Source organism: Temnothorax nylanderi, unplaced genomic scaffold, assembly GCF_030848795.1.
Source record: "Temnothorax nylanderi isolate EJ_2023f unplaced genomic scaffold, tnyl_v1.0 TNYL_tig0310_pilon, whole genome shotgun sequence".
Classification (NCBI taxonomy): Eukaryota; Metazoa; Arthropoda; class Insecta; order Hymenoptera; family Formicidae; genus Temnothorax; species Temnothorax nylanderi.
The window spans coordinates 128,780-145,944 of NW_027249372.1; the positions used below are offsets into that span (position 1 = coordinate 128,780).

General features: G+C 37.4%; 1 protein-coding gene across 1 annotated transcript in view; it reads right to left on the reverse strand.

Moving 5' to 3' along the window:
* Nucleotides 1-930: 930 nt before the first annotated feature.
* LOC139781015 (lachesin) overlaps nucleotides 931-17,165 on the reverse strand; it is a 73,548-nt gene continuing 57,313 nt past the window's right edge. The window contains exon 4 of the mRNA XM_071719797.1: nucleotides 931-6,738. Within this exon, the coding sequence (XP_071575898.1) occupies nucleotides 6,326-6,738 (413 nt within the window). The 3' untranslated portion in view covers nucleotides 931-6,325. The remainder of the gene's footprint in view (nucleotides 6,739-17,165) is intronic.

Here is a 17,165-nt window from a genome sequence, read left to right on the forward strand (position 1 = left end):
ATTTTGGATTGCCATATTGGATCAGCCATTTTGAATTTTGTAATTCTGATCCCAAATTCGCATTTCGCGACCCAAAAAACCTCTAAGTAGCAAGTTTCGTGAAAATCTTGCTAACTGGAGAAAAATAAAACAATGTGCGCGTATATATGCGTCAATGCCACTCAAAGGATTTAGACTAATAGCAACTAAACAATAATTATAATTATAGGTCGTTTACAATATAGAACCACACTGTTTGACGGTAACCTTAAGTTTCGTGAACCAATTCAGAAACGTAATTGTCTGACGACGGGAGGATCACCTATTTCGTAAATTAATGAGAAATTATCCACCTGTGTGCTATTCGAGCATGGCACAATGATCGACTTGCGCCGGTCGAATGGGAACGTCAATTTTAATGTGGTAAACAATGTCATTAGCACGCCGATATTATCGAGGTCAACGCTTCAAATTGCAGCGTGGTAATTATACTTACCGAAGAGGTACCAATCAGAATGTTCGTAACGTAAATTATCTAAATCCTGGAATATTATATGCACCTCGTCATAGATAATTTAGAATTTATATAATTTTTCACGCATTTACACATTTAATATTTATATTAATTTATTATTTAATTTATTTTTTAATAATTTATTACTCATTTTTAAAACGCCGTAATTTCTGAAATTTTCTCTGACTTTTATTGAAATTACATAGACAATTAATTTTATTTATTTATTTATTTTCTCTTTTCCTCTTTTCTTTTCTAAGATTTCTTCGGTAGAAATAAATATAGATTAATCCGGTAGTTCCAGTGTTAATATATCTGGGCAACAAAATAATATAAAATCGATACTAATAACGAAAATCAAATTCGTTAAAATTAGAAACTATTCACTCTTATGATAAATACAATAGGAGGATAATTACATTCAAAGGCACGATGGATGATTGTTTAAACCATTTATTATACGCTTAGTGATTAAACAATATTCCAGACGATGTAGTTACAGAGATATTACCGTTAAAGTTACTTGAAATCACACACGTCGAGCGATCGGATTCCTTTTCGAAGCAGTCAGTCGTTAAAACGTGTTTCCTTAGTATAAGGGAGAGTAGCCCGCCGAACGGATTTTCACACATTAGCGAGATCTCTTCATTCAACGGCGGCTGAATGATGCGTTCGTTGAGTGCCATTCGCAATACGAGGGATTATTTCCATCGAAAATGCGCGCGATACATGGCCACTGGGGGACGCCTATTGCTGGATAATGAATTAATGGAGGACAGGAGTAAATGAAACAAGTATTTAAACCCGCAGCACCACTGACTACGCTGCCAGATACGCCGTCCATTTCCATTTTTTTCGCTCGTTGATGGGTAGAAAAATTTAATCCCATCATAAATTTCTCTTTCGCAATTAGGCACGGTATATTTGATCACTCGTCTAATTGAGCCAATCGTTCGGAAAGGACATTAAGTTTTTAAAAGTAAAAAACGAACCGTTAGTTTTTTTTTATCTAGTGACACTCGCGCGCGCGCGCGCGAGTCCGCTAGATCGAAACGATATAACGCGAATTTTGTTTTTCTCAGCAAAACGTCGAAAAAGTAACAATCATCACAAACGGACAGCGGCACGACCGCCACTTTTATTTCGCGAGACAAGTCTGGTAGATAGAAGCGATCCAGTGCGAATTTCGTGTTTCTCGCGGAAAAACGCAAAAATAGTAGCAATCATCAAAAACGGACAACGGGGCATGATCGCATCAACTCGCTGCTTCGACAGCGAATAAATCCAACGCGACATATTTTCCACGATATTTCACCAGTAAAAATTGCAAAAAAAAAAGGAAACGTGGGAGCGGAAAAAACAGCGGAAGGAAAAAAGCGCCGGGGCAGAGGAAGGAAAAATGATGGGAGTTTCGTGGAAATCGCAACAACCGGAGCATCGTGCTCCGTAGAACTGGATACCGCAACCGGACAAAAATCTCAACCGGAAAGTCGCGCGGTTTCCCCCCCCCCTTTTTTCCTCTCGATGGCATTTATTAATATGAAAATCTTTCCACCACCTGTTCCTATTCCCAACGCATCGCCCCAAGGTTAAATGCGAACAGAGCGAGCGCGCGTTGCATGCGCGACGATGCGCTTGGGAAATCCGCTGGGGAAATGTTCCTCGCAACTTGTAGCCGTGGAACACGATCTCTCGTGAATGTTGGGTATAACTAATTTCGACGTTATAAACAAGGTCAGCGGCGCAGCGACGGGGGATAATATCGTTAGGCTGCGCTGCATCACGCCAGAATTATCGCGATTAATTATGTGTGCTGGTTACGTAGACCGAATATACAAGATTATTCTCAGCGAGAGTCGCTTACATTCGACTGGCGCGATGGCGGCTGGAATTTGCTGAAGTCGAGTCCGACCGAAGCGGGGAGAATTACGGGTACCATTGAAAATCATTCGCACACACGCGCCTGTGACGCACGCACTCCGAAAATTTTGGACAGATCGACGTTAATGATTACGCTTTACGCTTACGTTCAATTTAGTGATTAAAATAGAACTTGTATAATAAATTTTATAATTTTCTAACAATAAAAATCATTTGTTATATCATGTTATTTACACGTATACTTATTAATCTTCTAAATTACTGCAGCTTTGTGAGATTTTACGTTAGATCTGAATTTTTCATCAATATTACAATATTTTACCTTAAAGATATTTAAACTGCAGTTTGCAATAAAAAGAATGGCACCTCAATTATTTCCGCGTTATTTTCTGAAATATAAAATGGCCGCTGATACCCATACCAAAGTCAAACATACAAGGAATCCAAAACTTACTTGCTATCCATTACGTTCTTGACAATAAACGTATCCCCCGAAAACACCAAGAGTAACGCCAAGAGTGAAAAGTTTAGTAAAGTCAGTTAATTAATTCTTTCCCTTCAGCGGTGGAGTCGGCTCAAGTTCATACCGCGTTGCGCCAACTTCCGGGTGGATGCTGCGCATTAAATCCGGTGATTCCAGCAGTCCGCAGTTTACCGTCAGCTTTAGAGCGAACTTTCGAAAACACGCAATATATACTTCGCAACTTTGTTCCGGCCCCGCTCCGCTCGTCCGTACGCGCGGCCGTGCGCCCCTACAATTTTTCATCGCGCGCATCGGCGATGGCGGTGTGTATGTGTGTGTGTGTGTGTGTGTGTGTGTGTGTGTGTGACGAGAGTGATAATCAAGATTAACAAGTTCTAAACTCCGTAATTTGTCAGTGTCAGTATTTCGCACGCGAGCGCGCGAGCGTATGGTGAAGGGTTATCGGCAGCCAGCGCTTGCACTTTCGATCGGCGGGTGCACGCGTGCAAGGTTAGCAGCTTCAGGTTCGCGCAAGGTCGCGTCATGGAAAATTATGCCGGCGAAGTGGCGATGGCGGTGCAGCGATCCGGGATATATCGTCGTTAATCATGCTACTCGTAGACCGATTAAATCTTTGACTATATAAGTATGGACTATATAGTATTGGTTGTCAAAAAGTAGCGACCTCCCTAACTAAAAACTAAAAATTAGGTATAGTGTGTGTATATTGGTAAGAGAGAGAGACGGACAACAAAACTAACCAACCAACTTGCGTTAATTATTAAAAAAATTAAATCATCCCTAATTATTTATTATATATAAGGTTGTAATAACACGCGCTAAATAAATAAAACCCGAGGAGTGAACCATAAGCCTTTTTAGGTATGTTGATGTGAGGAATTAGCCTCAAAATTAAATTATTTACATATATAATAAAACAATAACAAAAATGGATAAGCTGTGTTTATACAATAATATTATTAATATATATTATATATAACTTATAGTTTAATAAACAGAATTTGGTAAAAATATGATGATTTGATTTTCGCGCGGATTGTGATTGCCCAAAAACCGTTATTTGGGAATATTTTTCGCTTAATTTTGCTATAGGATATGCAGCCTACTGGCAGTCCATACTTATACAGTCAAAGGATTAAATAATTACCGTTTCGTCATCGAGAAAGCGCACGCACCGCACTCTCTTCCGCTTCATAGCATCCGCATTCACGTTAAATAGGTCGGGTATAGTACATATGAATTCCGCTCGTCAATTTGATCGATAAATTTCCTGTGTACTCGAACAAAGAAGCCTCGTTATTCTTTCTCGAGCATCGAGCAAAACAGTATAAGATGCATACTCAACGCATGTCGCATCTAATTAGGTAGTCGTAGGTAAAATAAGCGACATGCAGTTGCGGTGCGCTTATTATCGTTAATTACGTATAATGTTACTTAAACTGATCGCATCGTTATCGGACGTTCGAAAGACGCGAATTCATCGAATTTTGTGATTGCTCCTGCATGTAAATCTACTTTCGTACTTTCAGTCTTTTTTAAAATAATAATCTTTTAAACGATAAATTATGGAATATTTAAATTTATGACGGATGACGAGCAAATTGTTTCAAAAATATTTCAAAAATATCAAGTGTGACACAATGTGGTGCATTTTTATTTAATGAGCTTAACTTCTTCGCAAACACAAACACACGCTTTGCCTGTTGATGCGAGCAGTTTAATATCCTTTAGTATCCTGGCTCTCGGCGAGCTTTTAATCATAAAAGAATGTTGGCACGATAATTTCGCATCCTGGAACGTAATAATCACTTATTACTTTCGACGCTCACGACTCGCGCGAACGTCCCTCTAACAGAACACATAGTGTAGCAAGTTCAGTTTGTTTAGTCTCAACGTTACTTTCACTCGTGTGTGTCCATTTACCACCCATCAAAGTGCTGCCTCGGCGCTTCCGAAGGAAGGTAATATTGCAACCAGACTTTCGTTAACCGTCTCGTTAACCCGCCACTAAAGTATCTTAGGCCGCCCGTGAGAAAAGACGTTTACTTTCGCAACTTCGCGGAGCGCGAGCCATATTTCTTCCGCAACGTATTTACGACACCCTCGTAAAACGAACGAAGTATAAGCGGCGCGGTACCGCGCGATTAACGATGCCCCCATCGTGGCGACGAATGCATCATCGTCGTCGCTCTAATGCGCCGCGGCCGTCGAGGCGCAACCATTGACGCTTATGCATCGCGGACAGTTTCGATCCGCGCTATCAATCTTCCCAGACAACACGCATGTCTTAAATCGGGACGTATGACGTCTTGGAGACATTGTGTTCACTGGGTTATCTTCACGCGCGTCGCCCGCGCAAGTGGAACGAACGCACGGTGGAGCGCGTCTGTCGCGCGCACCTGATTTTCCTGATTTAAACTTAACGCTTAATTACATATGTATCACCCGATGGAGTACGAGCGAGTAAATAAATCTCGTACAGTGTCTCTCTACAATGTTCACATTTATGTATGTATGTATGTATGTACACTCACGCTTACGCGCGCACTTAGAAGTTCCGGCTCATCGAAATGATACGTCGAACTCTTCGTCGGATTAGTCGGATTGAAGAGTCGGCCCTTTCCACTCGCGAGCGCACGCGAGTCATAGACGATCGATCCTGAATATGATCTTCGCGGAAGTTAATCCGGGCACTCTCGATGCCCGTCCGCCTCTGCATTACGACCTAATATTTCTCGTCCATGTGACACGGAATGTAAGCGATCGATCGACAGAAGAATGAATGATATAGTGTGACTCATATGGAAGTTATATGGCGGGCACTTTATTCCAGGCTAACACTCAACTCTTTTTTTCGCCCGACGGACGACCGTTCAAATACATGCGCGAACATGATGAGCTACTGTTATATACTTTTATTATATCGATCCCCGTTAGACACGGCTGTTTTCTGCCTCAGAAATCTTCGTCGGTACACAGACCATCGAGCACACAATGATCGATCACTACTAATCTCGCAATGATGATGACAATTATGCTGCTTTGCATTAGCGTATTACGTTGCTGCTCCTCGTTGAACCATGATTAGACGTGCATATAATGGATTAAATGGATTCGCCTTTCCGATGACACAAATAATTACAGCTGGTCCTACGGCTGCTACTTTGCCCGGCAGCGAGAGTAAGGTTGATCGTTCGAATGGGGGTAGTAATCAATCACAGCCAAGACTTGCAGCTCCAAGAGTTTCCGGTGCCACACCATTCCGATAACAACGATGAATCTTTAACTGGACCACCACCATAACCGTATACCGCCGGTTCTACTAACTTTGGCAGCCGAAACTAGGGCACGGCACGTCCTCGCCACGGACATAGATCACGCGACACGATAAATGGACAATATTACACAATTTCGCTACCACACACCTTGGGTTTTCGCAGGTCTCGCATGGTCTGCACTTACGCACGTCACAAGGTCCAGTTCGTCTGCAGGGCCAGCTTAAGCGTGACGAACATGGTGAGCAACGCGGTGCAGGCCATCACCGACGGCGAGGACGCCATGCTGTGCTGCATCGCGGCCGGATTGTCGCCCTTGAAGACGTGCACCAGAACGCGCGCCGGCTGGGCGTTGCTGGCCTCGCAGGTGTAATTACCGGAGTGGCGGTCCGACGCCCGCGGCACCTCCAGCCAGCTCTCCCGGCTGACGAGGTCGGTGCTAACGTTGACGCCCTGATCAACGTCGTAGTTGATCATACGGAAGTTGTGATACCAAAAGAGGTACGACGGTACTTCCGTGGACTTCTTCACCAGGCAGTGTAGCTGCAGCGTGCTCCCGGGCCTCACGAATTTCTCCGCCGGACCGGCTATCTCCGCTCTGGCTTCTGCAAATGGCCGAACGTGACACGTGAGACGTGAGCCGTTCATAGCCCCGGCTAGACATTGGGGTATTGTTTACTACAACATGGGCATGTGAGAGGCCTGTCCCGAGGTCGGGAAAAGGGAATAGCTTGTGTAAGAGCGACAGGATCTCGGGCACGTCCCACCAGGGTTTCTCAAACGCCAGGACCAGGTATAAACTGACACAGCGGGCGATTCTTCTTAAAAAATTCTCACCGTTACGTTTAGAAATGGAACTCATTTATAATGTTGTTGTTATACGTTATATATAGTAAACAATACACAATTTTTCTCATAAAATTGTTGACATATAAAAAATAATTAAAAAATTTTACATACATTATGACTATCCATCAACCCAACGAAATATATGCCTTTTATTAAGCCTTATAACTTTAATCTATTTTTCATCGATTTTAGTTACATCACCATTAGCTACATCATTTTTGTATTTTAATAACTCCTCAATATAGTTGCTTACAAACATCTTCATAATTTGGCAATCATTACTGAGCACGTTTGAGTAATTTGCTAATGACTGTAACGGAATATTTCTCTGACGGGTAAAGTCCTAATGATATTTTGTCTATGAGATTTGCATAGTAGGCAATTATTGATGTAATTGCCATAACGGGGTGATTTATCGGAATCGATGATAGAATGTTTTATCCAATAATATCAGAATTATAATTAACACGTGGAACGTAGATGCGGACATGTTTGTAAACAGTATTTGTATGAGAGCAGTCCGATTGCATAATTAACCTTTCATCTAGAGTAGCAGATCCGCAGGTTGCTGTTTCCATTAGCCGAGCATCAATTGCATTTATCGGATGCTCGGATATCAGTTATAAGGATGTTACGAGTTACGATTTTATGTGTGACATTTCATTACGAGAAACAAACATATTGATTTTTTATTTTAATAATAAACTTTCAGTTGTAAAAAACTCACGTATGACCAAAAAATAGTATAAACGTTATCTGTTATCGAGAAGATTGAAATAAATTAAAAATTCCACAGGTAAGGAGATTCTTTTTACTGGACAGTATGAGTCAACAAAACGCGTTTACTACCGTGATTAATTACCCGGCAAGGGCAACTTTCTCGGGGTAATTAATTTCTCCAACAATTCACCCCATTGAGTAAATTGTCTATTAATTAAGTATTCAATTAGGCGATGTTCCATGGAACAGTATGCCCCGCAGAGCACTTTTTTCTCCATAGAATAGTTGTCACATACAATCAATATTATTATTCATGGAAATCCTAATTTATCGGCGACTTAATGCGGCAGAGTAACAGCTACCGCTATCTCTATTCAAGCCGCGTAAAACAACTGCGCCGAGTTATTATTATGATTTTCATAATCGACTTTGCTGGCCTTAATTATTTTATCAGTCGCTATATTCAGAGTGCGACACTATATTTCCTAAAACAATCACCTCGAAGAGATTATTAGCTTGATAAACAGTCGATATCCGATATTCATTTACGCTAGTCATAGAAATTTAATACGTTCTATTACCATTTAAAAGCTGTTTATTTTAACTGAGCTTGATAAAGCTATTTAAATGAAAATGACACACATTAACGAAAATTGAAAATCATATATGTATGTGTGTATCGATAATACCTTACACTGCCACGGGGATTATCATCGTGTATCGCTAATCAATCGAGAATGGAATCAATCATGTGAAAGGATAATCTTTTTTTTTTATATCTTTCCGTTACCGATTGTTGTGCTTCCACTGGAATTTTAACAGGTTCCATCGTAAATTGAAACCGTTTATTCTTTCCCTCTGTCTATATTGATTTGTAAGTCGATAGCACTGAGTAGCATATGACACAGAGCTCTCAAAATATTTAAACCGAACGGAAACATTGGATTGATAAATTCATAATTTGAATGCACCGTTTCAAAGTGATTACAAAACACGTGATATGAGCTTGATACTTTGACAGTTGTACATTTTGGGAAAGAAATTTACATCCGCCGTTATCTATTTTTGCAAAACACTTTGTATTAGATGTCAAACATTTCAAGGTATTGATTGATTTTTGAAAACACTAGTTTCTTTTGGCATTTTTATAAATATATTATTGGCATATATATCGTATAGGGAATGACGTATCTCTTTTTATCAGTGATGAATTTGTTTGTGTTGTACTTTTAGAGTGATAGAAAAAAGAGATTGGGCCTTTTAAGTTGTGCATACGCGCAAAGAGTGGATCTTCCTCTAATATTGTATTCTGTTATAGTACACAATTGTGACATTTTCCATTTTGACGTTTGCATTTAAATCCTTTATTCAACCTTATTGCATTAATATACTTTTTGTTATTATAATTTGCTGTTATTTCATATTGCATTACTTATTGTTAGAGGAAAGTCCCCTATTATGAGATTAACAGATGGGGCCTATTAGTTTAGCAAAAACCCCTACCTCATATTAGCAGCCTGTCTCATAATAGGGGACTCTCCTCTATTACCTATAACCCCTATAAAATTCCCTGTCGCTTTGAATAATAATAACAATATCAGATGGTCGGAAGTATCGTTTGTAAAAACCATCGGCCGAATTTCATATAACACACAGGATAGAAAAATTTTGAAGGAGTTCTGACTTTGAGAAATACTGTCGAGATGACTCACGTTCTGCGGTATCTCGCATGAGAGAGGCTGGGCGAATTTTAAATCCGCTCACGCCCGGGCGCGTTTCACCCTTTCACTCGACGCGACCTGACACGCCGCGCGTCGGTGGCGGCGGCAGCGGCGGCGGCGAGGCATTATAGGATCAGGTGTGTGAGGGGGAACACTGTAAACACGCCGCCAACACCCGCACCAGCCAGTCCAGATACGCTTTTACTACTAGCCGACTGCTGTCACGGCCGAGCGGCCGCGAGCGATACCCGAGATGTGATTCGCAAACGTTTGCGCGCGATCTGGGGGCTCCTCGGAGTGAATGGGCGTCGATTCCTGTGGGAACTATTGCAGTTTCGAATCGCTGGAGCGTGCGTCCTTGTCCGAACGTTTACCTGAACAATTTTTTGACAGCCTTCAGCCCAGCGTTTACGCAGCCCACCCCCCGGACTTTGTCGCGACAAAGGATCCCGGTCGTTCCTGAAAAGTACGAGATGGATCTGCTGCGGGTTCGCGGTGAATTTTTCCTCTCTTATACTGTTCATAGATCTTCCGCTCCCATAGCAACGAAAGATTCTCTGATTTTCATGATTCAAATGGTAAATGGCACAAAACGGGATGAATCCTCGCTTTTTACGATATTATTCAACTTTATGCGGAGTGTTCGCAAAAAGATGCAACACTTTTGAATTACTATATATAATTAATATATTTAATTACATAAAATTATATAGTTATTAATATATATAATTAATATATTTATGCTACTACATTACGTACATTGATAATTTTGATGTTGAACAATTTCTGACAGCTGGAAGTTTGATGCTGTATAAGAACATATTCAATATGAGATCTATTAGCAGCCCACCACTGTATCCAAATATCCATGAAAACTGCTCACTACTTCTTTGAGAGTTGCGATAGGAGAATCCCTTCTACAACGGTTTAAATGTTGGTTTTCAAATCCTCCATTGTACGAGAGTTATTCTGGTGGACGTGATTCTTCAAATATTTCCATAAATAAAAGTTACAAGGCTTTAAATCTGGTGAATAGAAAAGCTAAATCTATACAAGTCCATGAAATCATTATAGATACCGATTAGAGATTACTCTATCGCGAAAATGCTCATCCATAATATTTGAAAAATTATATCTACCAGAATAACCATCGTACAATTGAAGATTAAAAATCCAACATTCAAATTATGTAAAGGAGATTCCTACCACAACTCTCTCGAAGAAGCAGTGAGAAGTGATGAGCAGTTTCCGTGGATGTTTAAATATGGTGGTGGCTGCTAATAGATCTCATATTACATAAATATATTTTTACATATCATCAAACACTTAGCTGTCAGGAATTGTCCAAAACCAAAATCATCAATGTATATCTGTAATACAATAGCATAAGTACAGTTCAAAAATGTTGCACTTTTCGTGAAAACCTTTTATTTGTAAAATTAAAAAATAAGATTTAAAAAATCGCCTAACTGGTAAAATAAAATAAATCCGATAAAAAAAGATATTTGAATCAAATTTATTAAATAAATAATAATTAACTAGTTTTTGTAAGACACTATAGAAAATCAAATCAAGGTCAATACGAACCTACAAACGCGGATATTTGTGCAATGATAAAATTAGGTTTTTACGCTTTCCAATTGAATCCTTTGTGCACTTCAATCACTTCTCACTTAAACTAGTTTTCGACTTTCAAGATTCTCCTGAGTTACCGACAAAAAATAAAACTGATTTCAAAAGATGCTAAAGTATTGCTCTACAAAGTTAAATAAAGACTAATGATATTCTATTAAAATAATGTATTTCTCGACCAGCAATTAGACAGAACAAATAGATATAAAATTAATTAAATAAATAATAATTAGCTCGTTTATAGAAAATTATAGACAATCGATATAAGCGTACAGATATGCGATAATCCAATTATACTTGTTATGCATTTTTAACGTTTTCCAATTGAACTCTTGGTGCTTCAATAACTCTCCAATCGAAACCAGTTTCACTCTTTACCAAAGTCCTCCTCATTCAACGATAAAAAATGAATCAGCTTCATGTTTGCAGATTTGTATTAAAAAGCCTTGATTTAATTTAAAAAAAAGTGTTTTTCTTACACAAACAAATATTTGTGTTTGCATTGGTATATTTACCTTTCTACAATACTTTCGTAAAATATCATATTTAAAATTTTGGTTTTTAAAAAGAAAAATTAGTAAAGTGAAAAGGAAAAACGAGTAAAATTGATATATAATGATTTTAATTCTATATTCATATTTATCTTACAAATATATGTAAACAAATTCGATTGTAAGTCTTATCGAGTCAAACTATAGTTTATAATTTGCATCAACTAACAATTCGTATCGTAAAAGTATCGAATTTGCTCGCTGAATTATTGCTGTCAATTTTACATAGGCCCGTGTGTCATTTTCCGCGTAACAAAATCCCAACGCAGAGCATTAATGCGAGCAGCATCACTATGGCGTTGTTATCCCATCGCGTGCCGCGCATAAAAGCATAATAAAACCGACATAAATATCGCGCGACGTGGCACGGACTACATCACACGAGAAACATTATCGGCCCGTTGAGGGTTAATAATTCAAAGTCTCTCGCGAAAAGCGTTACCGCCGTTTAATAAGAAGGACACGTCCGCGTCGTCGCGCGGCGCGGCGCGGCGCGGCGCAACGATGTGCTCGAGAGTATCATTCACGACTTATCGGACGTACTACATGCCGTCCCGTAATTAAATGGGAAACTGAGAGCCCGTGTAAATTAGAAATTCGAGATGTTACGTGCGGAGAATTGGGCAGCTTATGAAGTGCCGCAGAACATAATATCGCGCGCATTCGCGCGCCAGTTATTGTGAGCTTAAGGACGATGTGCCGTTATCGAATGATCAAAGTCTCGGAGTGGCTTGCCGAGAGAGAGAGAGAGAGAGAGAGAGAGAGAGAGAGAGAGAGAGAGAGAGAGAGAGAGAGAGAGAGAGAGAGAGAGAGAGAGAGAGAGAGAGAGAGAGAGAGAGAGAGAATGACCGAGATGATCCTGTTAAGGACAAAATACGCCCAGAGTTGGAACAAATGGACGAGAACGAGCGCGAGCGCGCGTCTCGCTCCTCGCGTCGATTGTATTTTAATGAGAGCTCATTAAGGCCGAGTTTAAAACTATCTTCATTTCAAAGACAATATCACGATCATATTGATTCTAAAGTTATACCGGATTCCTTCCGACTCGCCACCTTCATTAAATTCACCTTTCCCTCCGAGTTCTCATTCTTAGTACTTCAATTGGATCTTTTCCATTCGCTTGCGCGTCGATATATAGGCATTTCGACAAATTTATTACGACAATTTCCTTCGCGGTAAGCGCACGTCCTCGAGAAAACTAAGATTCGAAGGTTATTATACTATATTATATTATATTATAAATATATAAGTAGTGAAACTACTTAAAGCATGATACAAATGCTTTTAGCGATTACAAAGATGACAATTAAGGTACACTGCCGTTACGAAATTATTTTAATTTGCAAAGCAATTCAAATATAATAGTTCGTCCAACATGCATAGATTAATAATCGATTCAACGAGAGAGAAAAAAGCCATTAAATGCAATACTTAATAAAATTTTATTGAAAATATAATAAATTAAATTGGTTTCCGCTTTTGTGTATATAACTGTATTAAAAATGCTACACTTAATCGAGCGATAGAAATTAAAATCAACGTCCCCGTCAATTTGGCTTTGGGATTAATTTAACAAACATCTATTATTTAGAATAGTAGAAATTTATTTTGCCCCAAAAAGACGAGAGCACAAGTATGCAAAAATACTTCTGATAATTTCGTCAAACACCGAAATACCACGACCAATAGATAATTTATCAAGACGTTTTTAGCGCTTTAACGCGATTGAAAGATCAATAACGGGAAAATACCCTAAATTCAGCAAACGAGAGCATTTCGGAGAAAAATATAAATATTAAAGGCACGTAAGAAAAGACTTTAGTTACGTGTAGCGCGCCAAGACGCCTCAGAGGCAAAAACACGGACCGACATCTCGAGAAAATTACGGTGCTGCATACATAAAATATAGACTGTCAGGAATTAGAGTACACATTATAAACAACTTGGCATAAATTAACTCCCGTGCATAAACAGGAAAGCATAATCAGAGCGCGAGCGATTCGTCCTATGAAAGTAAATCGAGAGATGCTACTTGATTACTATATATGTATAAAAAGATATATATATATATATATATATATATATATAGCACAGTTTGTGTCGCATATATTAAAGTATAAATTATATTATTATACTTTTTTATTTATGAACAGTTCTCTTAACAATCAATAAAGAAATCAATCAACTTTATTTAGCTGATACTTAAGTAAGGCTTATCGAGACATATTGTTATATTGCAGCATTGATATCATAATTTGAAAATTTAGTAAGTCAAACCGATCTCTTTTTACCTCAAATATTTGCGTTACGCTATTATATTAATGTAATACGGCAGTTTGATCAATATAGACTATAGAGTTTGATTCAATTTTTTAAATTGTTTCTACCCTCGTCCTTCGAGATGTTAAGGATAATAGAAAAAGCGCGTGTGGGTAGAAATGTGTCCAATGTATTTCAGACGAGGGTACATAAATATGAAAGAGGAGCAGTGAGAAAGGTACACACATGTAAATATAATTCGATAAGAAATAACAAGAGCGAGGAAATTATGTAAACAAATGCATATATAGTATCTACTGGGTAATTTCTGTATCTTGTAGAGAAAGATATCAAAATAAGTGTTATATCTCACAGTAAAAATTAATATCAGCTACAAATCAATAAAAAATATGTAAAAGTGATTCATAAAAATTTATATTCGTAAAATAGAATACTAATCATATTTAATTTATAAAGTCGTAATTATCAAATACACTGTTGAGTGTAAGAAAGATACAAAAAAGTTCTGAAAATGTTTAACAAATAGTTTAGAATCCTTTCAAAAGAAAACTAACAGGAAAACACACACACACACACATAAGCTTTTTCCTTCGATTTTGATGAGCTTTAAATACATATATATAGTGTATAATAAAGAAAATTGAGGCACTCAATTATTTATATACTTATTTTAAAATAAGAAACATTCTATTTTCTTATAAGTGCTCTTATATACGTACATCGTTGAAATGAAAAAACAGATATAAAATATATTTTTTTTAACAAAAGTTTTGTAGTGTCAAAACAACTTTCTAACAATACATTCAAATTTTTCAATAATATCATATTTTTTCGACCATTCTACTATTATTTTTCAGAATTTCTTTATACATAGCGAGAATTATTTTTAAATAATCTTTAATTTTGATATAAAAAGTTTTTTAATTCTCAGAAATAACAGAATGTTCCGGATATTTTGAATAATATAATATTATCAAGATTTGAATACACCTTTTAAAATGTCTTTGAAACCATAAAACTTTTGTTTAAAACATTTTTTCATTTCTTACCATTTTAAAATGATATACACTTAGAAATATGAAAATCAATTTTGTTCAAGGAGATGTTTAACTTCCTTATCGTGTGTAAAAGGACTTATAAAAAAATACGTAGATACTTCTTATTTTTATTATATCTATATTATAACATATCCAAAGTTTATCAAAATCAAAGAAGAACATTTGCGTGTACTTCCTTGTAAGAAGACATATATTTTTCAAGGATATTCTAATTATAATAAAAAATACTCTATTATTTGATATATAGAGTATTTTTCTTATTCAGATATTTATTCCAGACAGGATATTGCCATATAAAAAATTCCGCTCGAATAGACAGATTCATCTTTTACTTTTTAATCCAGTTGTGTTTTGAGCTTACTTCGTTTTCGTTGCACGCACGTAAAGATTTCCATACTAACTTTGTGAAATATTGCTTGCTCCAGGCAATATCTGTTGGCATGTAACGACTATTAACGTTGATATAATATAAAACTTTATACAGGAAAAGCTGTTATAGCAAAAGAAATATTTGAATTCAGATAAATAAATATTTCTGTTTTATAGCAAAAACTTCTCTTTCTGCCTTTCGTACTGAGTTATTTTTTTTCGTTTGTTTCAATATACAACGACGTATAAATGTCAATACTCGATAGTATATAATTCTATTCTTGAAATAATGCAGAGGGGAGACCAGGGACAAAAGTAACGCGGGATGAACGTAACAAACGCGATTACTAAAAAAATAACATTCATGTACGAATCTATATAATGTCTTTTGAGCCCTTCCCTCACCTCAGTAGCGCTCGAAGCTCTGTCATGAGATTGAGAAGTTGTGTGTCTATTGTGTCGATGCCATAAAAATACGGTCAAATAAGTATTTTGTGTTTTCTTATTTTCTCAATATTTTATTGGAAATTTGGTTTACCTTATTTATTGTTTATTATAAATAAGTCACTATTCCTTTAAGTAGTTTTTGATACTTATTTAAAGGTTAGGTTATTTTATAACAATGAATATTTGACCAATTGTGGCAAAAATATAAGTCGGGACAGAAGTAATAGTCTGTTACTTTTGTCCCAAAAGCAATAATTGTTGATTTTATTGGTGTTGATTTCTATTCATTTATATATATTTATTTTATAAGAATATTCTTATATATTATTTTAGAATGCCGAATATACGGAAAAGAAAGACAAATAGAGGTTTAGCAACATATATCTGTTTAAAATAATTAAAAATATCCAGAACTATTTGAAAAAAGTTTTTAAAAACTAAAATGTTTCGCTACATTAATTATATGTTCATTTTTTTATATTTTACCTTGTTAAAATCAACCTTGAGCTCTGTTACAACCAGCCCTAGGGGTAAGGGCAATCGTAACAAATCTCGATCTTCATAAAATTTGATTTTTCTACGTAATTATTTAATGTACGTAAATGTGGATAAATTTTATTTATACCATAATGTAAGTAAAGAATGTATTTACCTTATAAAAAAGAAAAAGTTTATATATAAACAAGCAAATCGAAGATATCAACACAAATGAGAAAATTGTTACGTTTGTCCCTGGTCTCCCCTACATTTACGATTACTATTATTCTGTATTTTTAATATAATTAAATGTCAATAAATGGTAATTTAAATTTAAGTAAATATCAAAAATTTCTTTAAACTATTATAAATAGTTAATTATAAAAACCGCGACAAGTCGTAAATTAATTTGTCGGCAATACTTGGTAACATACTTGATATTTGAAAGTCATTGCTTGGAAGAATTTTTTAAATCGTTCGCGAGCGCGCAGAATGCTGAAGTTGAAAAAACTGATTGCGGGTAAAGAGGTGACACTAAACAGCGCGTGTTGCGAAAGCATAAATATCGAGAGCATCCTGAGGAAAAGGGTGGCGGAACCGCGTACCACCGTACGACGCGTACGACAACGTACGAAAAAAGAACCAGGGAAATCCCGAGGAAATTAGATAGCCTCGCGCATAAGAGATGCGCGCCGGAAAAAGCCGAATCTAAATGCAAATATGCGGCTGGCTGGTGCGCGTGCATCGAGAGCGCGAGCGGGCGTCGCGTCGCATCGAGAGCGTATTTCGCGAAATTCCCGCACACAACAACGGGAAAAGTATTTTTCACGCTATCGATCCCTCTTTCCGCCCGTCGCTTAATAAAATCTAAATAAAAGTGCCTGTCGATCGCCAGGTGAGACAGCCTGGCTTTCCGCTCGCGTGGAAA